At 43.8% G+C, this 13,501-nt stretch overlaps 1 protein-coding gene across 2 annotated transcripts in view; it reads left to right on the forward strand.

The window, feature by feature from the left end:
- Window positions 1-13,501, forward strand: part of AK5 (adenylate kinase 5) — a 283,050-nt gene that overhangs the window by 222,261 nt on the left and 47,288 nt on the right. For both annotated transcript variants that reach the window (XM_063624158.1, XM_063624159.1), the window contains exons 11-12: window positions 9,754-9,917; window positions 13,000-13,116. In XM_063624158.1, coding sequence (XP_063480228.1) covers window positions 9,754-9,917; window positions 13,000-13,116 — 281 coding nt within the window. The remainder of the gene's footprint in view (window positions 1-9,753; window positions 9,918-12,999; window positions 13,117-13,501) is intronic.

Genomic DNA, 13,501 nt, shown 5'->3' on the forward strand with positions numbered 1-13,501 from the left:
ATAATAGTTTTTCTCAGAAAAAGAGTCATTCGGTCACAAAAACTTAACCCAACATAGGGACCTATTTTCATTTAGGGAGAAAGAAATATTTCAACAGGCAGAAATATGACAGATTTCTAAAATATGAAGATTAGAAATAAGATAATTTGATTTGCAAGAGATATCTGATCCTCTCACAAGCTGTAACTGGGAAGACTATGCACCTTTAAAGGTGTTAAAACAGTACCAGGAATAAAACTGCTGTGTCCAACCTTCGTAAGCTCATGGAATTTTACTGGGAGTAAGTTAGAGTTAGAAAGACTTTATACGTCACCAACAGTAGCTGCCTCATTTTGCAGATAATAATTATCATGCTTATTGTGTGTTTCACTTTGCCAGCTACCGATCCAAGAGATTCACATGCATTATTTTGTCCTCACAACCAACAGGTATTGTGACCACCCCCATTTTGTAACTGAAGAGGTTGAAGCTCAAAGCAGATATGTGACTTGATCAGAGTCATCTAACCAGATGGAGAATGGCCTGAGGTGTGAACCTGGAACTCAAGCCCTTGGGTCCAGTGATCCTTTTATGTGAAAGGAGCGGCCGGGCGCGGTGGCTCAAGCCTGTAATCCCAGCACTTTGGGAGGCCGAGGCGGGCGGATCACGAGGTCAGGAGATCGAGACCATCCTGGCTAACACGGTGAAACCCCGTCTCTACTAAAAATACAAAAAATTAGCCGGGCGTGGTGGCGGGCGCCTGTAGTCCCAGCTACTCGGGAGGCTGAGGCAGGAGAATGGCGTGAATCCGGGAGGCGGAGCTTGCAGTGAGCCGAGATTGCGCCACTGCACTCCAGCCTGGGGGACAGAGAAAGACTCCGTCTCAAAAAAAAAAAAAAGAAAGGAGCAGGGTTGTCATTTTTGTGGGGCCACAGGCTCCTGGACACTGGCTCTTGTTAACAATTGTCTGTGACACTGGGCCAGGTTCTGTGGGACTGCCAGCCTAAGTGAAGTGGTTTCTGCCCTCTGCGAGCTTTGGCCTGGCAAAGAAAGGAAGAGAGCGTGAGCAAACTGTGTGTGCTAGAGGCCAGAGAAAGAGAGAATTTTGAGATGTTGGTCGTTGGTGTTACAGAGTCAAAGGTATCAAAGACTAGAAGCAAGCCAACAAGTAATATGACAAATATGCAATCGCTGCTGAACTATAAAAGAGCAATTTCAGAGTGTGATGAGGTATGAGATGGTTTCCAAGAGGGTAGGGAGTCAATAAATGAAGAGGAAATGGAAACAGGCAGTTTTCCGCTGCTAAAAAAAGAAAAGAAAGAAAAAGAATACAAAGATAACTCAGAGGACACACACAATGGTAGAAATATTTTAATTTGGACTGGGGAGAACCAAGCCGATGTTATACAGAAGAAAAGATGCCAACCGAGAGAAATATATTTCATATGGACAAAAAAGACAGCGTCAAGTTCTTGGAACAGGCAGGAGAAGATCCATTTATCATTAAACTTTTTAGTCTTTCAGCTGCTGTTATAAAGTGTCTATTATATTTCAGGCACTGTGTTTGTGCACCATGACGAGCAAAGCAGACCCAGATCCCACACGCAGATACCATAGAGCCTAATAATATATATCATACATATAAACTAGATGCATGTATCTGTAAATACATATGCTTTATCTATTAATATATTTTATATGTATATAATTTCCCTGCTTTGTCTCCTGTAAAATATATATATATAATATATATTTCTATTTTATTTATATTCATATTTATATTTTACAGGAGCCAAAGCAGGTAAATCATATATATAGTACCACAATAGCTGGTAAAATAGTGCCACAGTATTAAAAAAGCTGTGTCCAACCTTTGTAAGATTATGGAATTTTACTAGGAATAAGCTAGAAAGATTTCTAACCATCACCAACAGTAACTGCCTCATTTTACAGATAATAATTCTGATCCTTATTGTGTGGACTGGGGAAAACTGAGCATGATGTTACACAGAAAAGAAGCTGCCAACCAAGAGAAATAAATTTCATATGGACAAAAAAGAGGGTATCAAGTTATCTGTAATATATGTATGTATTTTACGGGAGCCAAAGCAGAGAAATTAGCCTTAAGCTAAATGGCATAAAGTTTTCCAAACAGGAGAAAGAAGGATGGAGGGCAAAGGATAGAAACATCAATGTTTTGAAAATGCTGAGGAAATGAGACAGCCTTCATCTTAGTGAGTAAGAGGGTTAAAAATGTTAAGAGTGAGAGGAATGAGGATGTGTTGAAGGACAGTGGGAAATATTAGCATCCATTCATGGACATCCAATTGATGTCCGACTTGATACCAGGAAAAAAGAAGGATATTTGCCAAGAAGCATTAAAAACTATTATGAAGTTAGATAGCATGACTCAGTTGGCTCAGTTTTTGGACTCTCTCAAGGGAACTCTTAGCAGCCCAGAATAGATGCAAATAAAGCCTATGGTGGGCTGGGCAGGGAGAGCAGGTTGATGGTGACACGGCAGCTTCCATAGAACTGAAGTAGGGCAAAGGATTCAAAGTTGCTAGAAAGGGGCTGGCGTCCAGCTAGCCAGGGAGGTAAGTGGAGCCCACAGGGAATGGGCCAACCCTGTGAGGTCATAACGACGACAAGGAACGAGTTGAGAAGAAGTGAGGTCGAGGGAAAAGTGAAAGGGAGAGAAAGATGCTATCAGTGTGGGAGAATAGATCCAAATAACGAACGCTCGGTTTCAGCTAGAGCCGCAGGGGGCTGAAATTGGGTTAGTGATGAAGGTCATTGGTGCTGAGGAGGCTTAAAGACCTCTCAGACTGGGGCGGAATAGGAATTAAAGCCTGGAAAGCTTTGCCGATAGCAATTAAACCCAGAGAATACTGTTCTCTCTGCTTTGAAACTTAGAGAAAATAAACGTTGAGTTCTAAACTAGATATGTGTATCTTCACATACGCTGTCACATATATACGTGTGTGTGTGTGTGTGTGTGACAGAGAGAGAGAGATCGTGCACACACGGGTATATCTTAAGTACCTGCAAGTGGTCTGGAAGTCTGGAAGTAATGGCTAGTTCTCAAATTCATTACTGACTTTGGATCATGTTTAATTTAAACCTTGATGTGCCAGACAGTGTAACTCAGGAAGAGCTATAGAGGTGTATAACCGCCCTTCATTGTAAATAGCTTTTGCCAAGCACCAATATTTTAACAGAGAGATGGGAATAGGAACATTTTTGTTGACATTTGGGGGAACAGGGGACAGATTTCAGAGACTTTTTTTTATTATACTTTAAGTTTTAGGGTACATGTGCTAGTTCAACCATTGTGGAAGACAGTGTGGCAATTCCTCAGGGATCTAGAACTAGAAATACCATTTGATGCAGCCATCCCATTACTGCATATATACCCAAAGGATTATAAAACATGCTGCTATAAAGACACGTGCACATGTATGTTTATTGCAGCATGTTCACAATAGCAAAGACTTGGAACCAAGCCTAATGTCCAACAATGGTAGACTGGATTAAGAAAATGTGGCACATATACACCATGGAATACCATGCAGCCATAAAAAATGATGAGTTCATGTCCTTTGTAGGGATATGGATGAAGCTGGAGACTTTTCAAATGTAGACTTGACAGAGCTTGGCAACTGGTCAGGTATGGGAGATGAGGGAGACCCTAAAGTGGAATGAGGCAGAAAGTTGGTGATTATTTGCCCCCATTTTACAGATAAGAAACTAAGATTCAGAGAAATTAAAAGATTGCTCTATAACCACGTGACTAGTTAGTGGTAGAACCAGTGTTGATTGTCAGATCACCCATCCTGTGCCCTTCATAATACTTCATACTCCTCCATTTCCACCCCTGTGCAGATGCAGAGCCCTTTCATGCTCCAAGTTCCATTACTGAAGACACCAGGCTCAGCCTTATGCCATCTTTCCCACACTTTCCTTGTGCTGGCAAAGGTGATTAATTACCCTTCCCCTTCCTAAGGAGTCCCAGCCAGTGCTTCTGCAATGGTGTTTACAGGCCCCACTCATAGAACCTATCACACTGCTGTGATGATGGTTCACCTCTCCATCTCCCCACTAGATTATGACCTCTCTGATGGAAAAGACCCAGTTCTGGGTCTTTTTATTTCTAGTGCTTAGCAGTGTCAAACCCATTCTAGCTGTCCAATAGATGTTTCTTTAAAAAGAGCTGTGTTAATTAACTTCATGCTTAATTCCAGGTAACATCCCGGAGTTAGTAAGATGCAATAAAATGTCAACAAAGGTCATTTTAGGCCAGGCCCAGTGGCTCACACCTGTAATTCCAGCACTTCGGGAGGCCAAGGTGGGCGGATCACTTGAGGTCAGGAGTTCGAGACGAGCCTGGTCAACGTGGTGAAACCTTGCCCCTACTAAAAATACAATAATTAGCCAGGAGTGGTGGCACTCGCCTGTAATCCCAGCTACTCGGGAGGCTGAGGCAGGAGAATCGCTTGAACCTGGGAGGCAGAGGCTGGTCCTTATCTTAAGGAGCCCAGCTCAGGATGCTGAATCCAGGAGCTATCTCACAGGAGAGGATTGCTCCTGTCAATACAAAGCAAACTGGAAAAGGTGACCCACGTGGGCATGCCGAGGTGATGCAGATGGCTTCAGTTCTACTTCTCAAAGAACACCAGGGACTGAAGAGAAGGCAGACTTAGACTCCCTGGGCTGGCAATTCCCATGCAGTCTCTCCCCTCCCTTCCTTCTGTGGCAATGCTGTCCAGACCTGTAGTGAAATGACTTACTGAGATGCAAAGTGGGCGTTCACAGTACATGCACTTTTCACAATGTAGCACCTTTGGCCTCACAGGGGAACGCTTTTTACATTTTTCCACCTTTTTTTGAGGTATTTACAGACACCTTCAAAATAGATGCTCATATTCCACACTCTCTTTGTGAATCACGTCACATGGTATGGTGTTCAGGCGTTCGAGCCTTGGGTAATGATACACTAAAAATTAGTGAAATAACAGTAAATGTGACAGCTCCTGTCTGTCATCAGTCATCTTGCCACCAGAGGACACAGCCCACTTGTTCTGAGATGTGGTTCCTCAAAATGTCTTTTGCCGTGTAACAAATTATCCTGGAGGGATATCAAGGCCCTGTTGTTTTTTATTTAAAAGTCATAAGTTAAGACCTCAAAGATATGTCAGTGGCAGTATATGAAAATTTATGTTTCTACCAGCAGTTTTTGTGCTTTCACTGCAGTGATAAAATCACTTTGTTCTTCAGTTTGGAGCCAAGGGAAGAATCAAGCTATTGTGTAGATTACTTAAAATTCCACAGTGCCTGCGCCATTTGGCCAAAGAATGCTAAAAATTTGCAGCTGTTGCTCCCACAGAAGTTTCTAACCGGGGCAGCGGCTGCCGTTCAACACACAGCTGGTGTTAATTTGAGCTGAAGATTTTTAATTGCCTTTGTGTCGAGATTTATTAAATAACATTTTAGAGGAACAAAAACTGTAATAGTCATATTAGCAGGATGCTAAAGGAAGAAAATAATTGGAACATGGCATTTTTGCCTTGTAAGCCGAGTCTGAAAATATCTTTTCCACATGGAGGGCTCCCAACCTTCCCAGAAAAAGCATTTCCAGGTAAATCCAGCCACAGAAGCCCTGACGGCCTTTGCAGGAGTTCAGCCACTTGCACCCCCTTAGTCATTTACCTGGAAGCACCACTTCTCTGGAGTGGCCTCCTTGTTCCCACACTCTCCATTCCTATTATACTGAGAGACAGGAGACATCGTGCTTACAGTAAACATAGCATTAGCTGGCGGTTGGCTGCTGCTTTAAGTGGTCTGCATTATTTTGGGGAGCCGCTATAATTGCTGTTTTCCTATTATGTCCAGCCCATCCCTGACAATACTATGAGGGGTCTGACCTCCTCCCCATTTGGCTTAGGGCAGCTGTATAGATGAGCAGAAGACAGAAAACTCAGGCCTTTCCTGGATTTTCTGGCAAGGCAAAGAAGGGGGAAGGAGGGGCCCTTCTATTAAAAAGGGTCAACAACTAATGTCCCTTAAGAGGGAACTTGCCAACTGCACAAAGAAAGGAGTTTTGAGTACGAGAAAAGGCAAACCAGGAAAATTGCAGAATGAGTTATAAATCCTCATTACCAGACTAAAATTTCAATCATGTTTTTGCATGCTGATGGTAAATATTTCCTTTTAGCAAGAAAACTTTGTCAGGCATTTGTGGCGCACTTACGACGTGCAAAGTGCTGTGTGATGTGCTCAGGGCACCCAGAGAAGCTTGCAGGGCCGGCGACCAGTGAGGGAGCTGCAGCCCAAGAGTAAGACAGGCAGGGAGCACCCGGCGCTGTTTACAGCATTGGCTGCAACAGAGCTGAGGGTGAGAGGTCTGGCTCCTGCCAGAAAGGGGAAACATGTGATCTAGACCTAAGGGCTGAGGAAGACCTTGATCATTAGAAAAAAGGATGAATGTGACCGGGCACAGTGGCTCAGGCCTGTAATCCCAGAAGTTTGGCAGGCTGAGGTGAGAGGATCGCTTGAGGCCAGGAGTTCAAGACCAGCCTGGGCAACATAGCAAGAGACCCTGTCTCTACAAAAAATTTAAAAATCAGCTGGGCATGGTGATGTGCACCTGTAGTCCCAGCTACTCAAGAGGCCAAGGCAAAAGGATTGCTTCAGCCCAAGAGTTTTGAGTTCAAGGATGCAGTGAGCTGTGATTGTGCAATTGTGCTCCAGCCTGGGGACAGAGCAAGACCTTATCTCAAAGAAAAAAAAGAAAGAAAGAAAAGATGAATGGGTAAAGAAAATGTGCTAGAATATAGAATATTATTCAGCCATAAAAAGACAGAAATCCTGCCATTTGTGACAACATATTGGAAGACATTATGCTAAGTGAAATAAGCCAGGCACGGAAAGACAAATACTGCATGATCTCACATGTACGTGGAATCTTAAAAAGTCAAATTCATAGAAGCAGATAGTAAGAATGGTGGTTGCCAGGGGCTGGGGAAGTGAGGAGACGTGGTTCTGGAGACCTCATGTACAGCATGATGGCTACGGTGAACAACACTGTATTGTCTACTTGAAATTAGCTAGGAGAAGAGATGTGAAATGTCTTCATCACAAAAAAAAAAAGATTATGTGAGGTGAAGGTTTATTAACTTGATTGTGGTAATTATTTCATAATATATATGTATATCGAATCGTCACACTGTACACCTTAAATTTATAGTTTTATCAATGATACCTCAATAAAGCTGGGGGAGAAAACAAAGAGAAGAGGAGGAAGAAAGGGCCTTTCAAGCTGAGGACCAAGAAGAACAAAAGCATGGTAGCCTGGAAAAGTCTGTGTGGGCATAGGAGGCCATTGAATGCTATGGAGGTGGAAGTGCCCTCCTTTCCAGGCACATGGAAAGCATTGAAAGAACTGTGTTAGTCCAAGAACTGTGTTAGTTGGACATGACAGTGCTGGAGGAGGGTAAGAAATGGGGGAGAGGGGCCCGGCACAGTGGCTCATGCCTGTAATCCCAGCACTTCAGGAGGCTGAGGCGGGTGCATCACTTGAAGCCAGGAGTTTGAGACCAGCCTGGCCAACGTAGTGAAACCCTGTCTATATCAAAAAATACAAAAATTAGCCAGGCATGGTGGTGCGCACCTGTAATCCCAGCTAATTGAGAGGCTGAGGCAAGAGAATCACTTGAACCTGGGGGGTGGAGGTTGCAGTGAGCTGAGATCGCAGCACTGCACTCCAGCCTGGGCGATAAAGCAAGACAATCTCAAAAAAAAGAATAAGAAGAATAAGAAGAATAAGAATAAGAATAAGAATAAGAATAAGAATAAGAGGGGGAGGGGGAGGGGGAGGAGGAGGAGGAGGAGGAGGAGGAGAAGGAGAAGAAGAAGAAGAAGAAGAGAAGAGGAAGGAAGAAGAAGAGAAGAAGAAGAAGAAGAAGAAGAAGAAGAAGAAGAAGCAGCAGCAGCAGAAGCAGAAGAAGAAGAAGAAGAAGAAGAAGAAGAAGAAGAAGAAGAAGAAGAAGAAGAAGAAGAAGAAGAAGAAGAAGAAGAAGAGAAGAGGAAGAAGAAGAAGAGGAGGAGGAGGAGGAGGAAGAAGAAGAAGAAGAAGAAGGAGAAGAAGAAGAAGAAGAAGAAGAAGAAGAAGAAGAAGAAGAAGAAGAAGAAGAAGAAGAAGAAGAAGAAGAAGAAGAAGAAGAAGAAGAAGAAGAAGAAGAAGAAGAAGAAGAAGAAGAAGAAAAGAAATAGGGGGGAAGATGCTGGAGAGATAAAGTTGGACTAGATTTTGGAGAGTTGGGATGCTGCTGCAGGGAATTTGAATTTTACTCTGGGAGCATAGGAGGCCATTGAGTGCTATGGAGGTGGGAGTGCCCTGCTTTCCAGGCACATCATCCTGCTAGCAAGTCTGTGGGGCTCCAAAGCCCCTCCCATTCTGACATGCAGAGGTGAAGAGATTGCCATATGCCAGGCGGAGAGGATGAGGACCTGAAGTGTGGCCAGGTCAATGTGGCCACAGTGGGGAGGAGAGAAGGGAACATGAGAGTCAGAGCCCAGCCTTCAAATCCTAGGCTTGCGACTCACTAGCAGTGCAGCCTAGGCAATGGAGTTAACTTCTCTGTGCCTCTGCTTCCTCATCTGTAAAATGGGAATAATGACAGTGCATGCCTCTTAAGGTTATTTTATATAACCTTATACATAATACCTAAAATGTTTAGAATAGTGGCTGGTGCAATAAGCACTTGATAAAGGTTAGCTATTTTTATTATTTTCAGATGTAAAATCCTGTGACTTAACTGATTGAACTTGGGAGGGCAAGGGAAAGAGTCAAAGACATGCTATTCATGAAGGGGATATGGCAGATACTCAGAATTGATAATAGCTAGGGAAAAAATAAGATAATAAGACATATTGAGGGACATTCTACAAAATAACTATTCATAATCTTCAAATGTGTCAAGGAAACCCACAGAAACTGTTGCATACTGAAGGAGAGCAGAAGGACATGGCAACTAAAGGCAATGTGTGATCCTGAACTCGACCCATTGACTTCAGAGGACATTATTGAGTCAATTGGGACAATTCAGTTGAAATTTGGAGGGGTCCAAGGATATCATTATGAAGGAGGATGTGCTTGTTTCCTTGTTTGTAGGAAATGACACTAAAAGATTCTGGAGTAAAGAGGCATCCAATTAGTAACTTATTCCCAAGTGTTTCTGAAAGTTCTTTGTCCTCACAACCCTTTTGTAAGTTTGTGATTGCTGAAAATAAAAACACTTATTTTTTTTAAATTAAAAGCTAGCGTTTGTTGAGCATTCACTAAGTATCAGGAATTGTGGCCAGTGCTTTGCACATGAGCAGGTTCGGTTCTCCAAGGAAACTTTGCTGACTTTGCATCTCTACCAAAACGGAGCCAATTACCCCTCATCTGTGCCCCGATAGTAGGCTGTACTCGTCTTCACTAACTGCCCGTGACCATGGGTTACAAGTGGTCTATGAAAAGTAACTGCTTGTTTTTCTGTAACACCTGCCCCCTCCCGCTTCATGGATAGTCTAAGCTCTTTAAAGGCAAGGGCTGTATCCCATTCTCCACTTGCATCCACCACTCTCAGCACAGCTCCTGGTATAGCAAATCCCAAGTTCCCAATACATGCTTAGTGACTGGAACACTGAGGCTTGCTCACCATGGTGACTACCATTAAAAATGAGGCACCAGACTTGGAATGCATGTCTGACACATGACTTCTTTTCAAGGTGGTCCTGGCTCTGGCAAAGGCACACAGTGTGAAAAGCTGGTGGAAAAATATGGATTTACACATCTCTCAACTGGCGAGCTCCTGCGTGAGGAACTGGCATCAGAATCTGAAAGAAGCAAATTGATCAGAGACATTATGGAACGTGGAGACCTGGTGCCCTCAGTAAGCAACACGGCCTGCCCCACATTACTGCCTTTCCTGTCTGGGGAGACCTTTGGGGTTTTTGTAATGAATCTGAGCTGCTGGAACTAAGAAACCCAAAGAAGCAATAGCTGTATTGTATTTCCCTCCTTTGCAGCAATACAGATGCAGGCAGGTCTACAGCAGACAGCCCTTCTGCCCAACCAGGTCGAGCTGGCCCAGGCTCCTTCCATCTTGTTGCTCTACCAGACCCTCGAATGTTGGCCTAATTTCACATTTTCCCCCCAAATTCATCCCACTTTAGAATTGGAAAGGCTTCAAAATAGAAGTGAGTGTGGTGCAGCAGAGCCTAGAATTAGAAACCCCCAGAAAATGTAAAATAATGCTTTGGTCTAGTTCTGGGAGGTATGATTATCTTGAAATTTGCTATCTTCTTGTGTAATTTAAGAATATCCCCTTTTCTGTCTTTTTCCTTCTTAAGTCACCATCCATCTCTAAGAAGCTGAATGGTAGGGTTATCAAGAAATATTCATCCCTGCCACACTGGGTCCCATGCTAGGCTCTATAATGAGGGCTGTATGATAGTCTCTGTTAGCAACAGAGCTGTCTGAGTCCTCTCTAACCAGATGCACTCTGCTTCCCACCTGGAAGCCAGAATGGTCCTCATGAAAGGAAAACAGACCTTTACAGTTGCCACTTAGCTGGCCTCCTGGAGCCCACTCTTTTCCCTAAAGTCTCCTCTTTTCACAGCAGCTGTTACCGGAATGGGGCCCCGATCCAGACCCCAAGAGAGGGTTCTTGGATCTTGTACAAGAAAGAATTCAGGGCAAGTTGTAAAGTGAAAGGAAGTTCATTAAGAAAGTAGAGCAATAAAAGAATGGCTACTCCATGGACAGAGCGGCCCCGAGGGCTACTGGTTACCCATTTTATGTGTTATTTCTTGATTATATGCTTAACAAAGGATGGATTATTCATGCCTCCCCTTTTTGACCATATAGGGTAACTTCCTGACATTGCTGTGGCATTTGTAAACTGTCATGGCGCTGGGGGGAGTGTAACAGTGACGAAGACCAGAGGTCACCTTTGTTGCCATCTTGGTTTTGGTGGGTTTTACCCAGTTTCTCTACTGCAACCTGCTTTATCAGCAAGGTCTTTATGACCTGTATCTTGTACTGACCTCCTATCTCATCCTGTGACTTAGAATGCTTAACCTGGCAGGGCGCAGTGGCTCATGCCTGTAATCCCAGCACACTGGGAGGCTGAGGCAGGTGAATCACGAGGTCAGGAGTTTGAGACCAGCCTGGCCAACATAGTGAAACCCCATCTCTACTAAAAATACAAAAAATTAGCTGGGCGTGGTGGTGGGCACCTGTAATCCCAGCTACTTGGAAGACTGAGGCAGGGGAATTGCTTGAACCTGGGAGGCAGAGGTTGCAGTGAACCAGGATCGCGCCTCTGCACTCCAGCCCAGGCAACAGCGTGAGACTCCATCTCAAAAAAAAAAAGAATACCTTAATCTTCTGGGAATGCAGCCCAGTAGGTCTCAGCCTTATTTTATCCAGCCTTTATTCAAGATGGAGTTGCTCTGGTTCAGACACCTCTGACACAGCCAGAATGATTTCTTTAAAACATTTATTAAAGTGTGCTATTCCCTTGCTCAAAACCTTCCGATGGCTGCCCGCCGCACTTAGGATGACATCCAGAGTCCTTCCTGCAGCTCTGGCCTCCAGCTCCCTCTCCAGTGTTACTTCCCACCACTCTCACCTTGCTCACTCCCACCCACCACTAGCCTCCTTGTTCCTGCCACAAGTCAGCCTGTTCCTGCCTCAGGGCCTTTGCGTTTGCTGTGTCTGCAGCCTGATTCTCTCCCTTCATACAGTCACATAGTTTGCTCCTTTACTTCATCCAGATCTCCACTTCAGTGTTACACTTTATCAGATGCCTTCCCTGACCACCCTATAGAAAGTAACACCTCTAGCATTCTATACCTCTTTGTCCTGCTTTAATTCTGTACCTATCAGTTATCTGTAGCTGACTCTTCATTATATATTTATTTGTTCATCTGTTGTCTGTCTTCTTCATTAGAATATAAACTTCATGAAGACTTCATTCACGATTATCTAGGGATAGATTCTAACCACACTCGCAATGGCCGCATTCCCCAAGCCCCTGCCAAAAGCCAGAGAGCCCATGAGCAGGGAATTCCTCCACTGGCAGCTGATTGCGTTTTTCCTCTACCAATTTCCAGACTCTGGTGTATTTCTCCTACTTCATTTACCATAAGCACTTGCTAAATACAAATTTTCAACAAAGAAAGTGATGTTACTTGAAAATGCTACATCTACCAAAAGTCTTTTAAGTCAGTAGATGTCAAATTTTATAAAATATTTACTGGAAAAAAAGTTAACAGTAAAATACCTTTTTTTTTGGATACACAGTCTCGCTCGTCACCCAGGCTGGAGTGCAGTGGCGCGATCTTGACTCACTGCAATTTCCACCTCCTGAGTTCAAGCGATTCTCCTGCCTCAACCTCCCAAGTAGCTGGGATTACAGGCGCCCACAGCAATGCCCGGCTAATTTTTGTATTTTTAGTAGAGATGGGGTTTCGCCATGGTGGCCAGGCTGGTCTTGAACTCCTGACCTCAGGTGATCCACCCACCTCGGCCTCTCAACGTGCTAGGATTACAGGCATGAGCCACCGCACCCGGCCAGTAAAATACTTTTTATACCATGTTTTGTCTAGTTTTAAATTGCCATTATGCCTAATTCATGGAGTGCTACCATATGAAATACAGCTACCTTATCTCATCTAATCTAAGATGCCAATATTTTAAGACAGATAACTGGTAAGAATATACCAGTAAGAAAAAAACACTAACAATTAAACTATGACTCAGAACTGATTATAAATACCTGCCAATTTCATAGATATTAAAATATGGGGTGGAGGTGGAAGAGTGAAATGAAATACGGTCAATTGCTGTCTGCTGTTAACCTTATCTGAACCTCCCTCCCTCCCTCAGTGGTTGACTGAAGGAGGGTTGGGGTACTTCTAGTGTTCTGTGAAAGAGCTCAGGTCCTGACCACTCTCGCTTTGCTCCAGGGCATCGTTTTGGAGCTCCTGAAGGAGGCCATGGTGGCCAGCCTCGGGGACACTAGGGGCTTCCTGATTGACGGCTATCCTCGGGAGGTGAAGCAAGGGGAAGAGTTCGGACGCAGGGTGAGTGGTTGTTATGGGGATCCTTCCAGAAGAAAAATAGGGGACATCATTGAGGTTGGGGGATAATTCAAAGTCTATTTCTTTCCCAATTAACATTAATGAAAACTTTAAGGGGCAGAAACTTGACTCAAACTAGAAATTTTAAAGAAGGAGTAGATTTATTGACTTAAGTAACTAAAACACCCAGCAATGGTTTAGATTTGGTTGACTCCAGATATCCAAATGTGTTCATCAATTGTCTGACTCTCTCTCTCTCTCTCTCTCTCTAATTCTCTCTCCTTTGTGTTGGCCTCATTTTCTTCCTGATCAAGGCTTACCTTCTGCCATCTAAGTGGTTTCATAGAAGAGTGTTTCTGTTTCCCAGTGGGTCCAGCAAAAGACCCAG

This window comes from Symphalangus syndactylus, chromosome 12 (assembly GCF_028878055.3).
Source record: "Symphalangus syndactylus isolate Jambi chromosome 12, NHGRI_mSymSyn1-v2.1_pri, whole genome shotgun sequence".
Lineage (NCBI taxonomy): Eukaryota > Metazoa > Chordata > Mammalia > Primates > Hylobatidae > Symphalangus > Symphalangus syndactylus.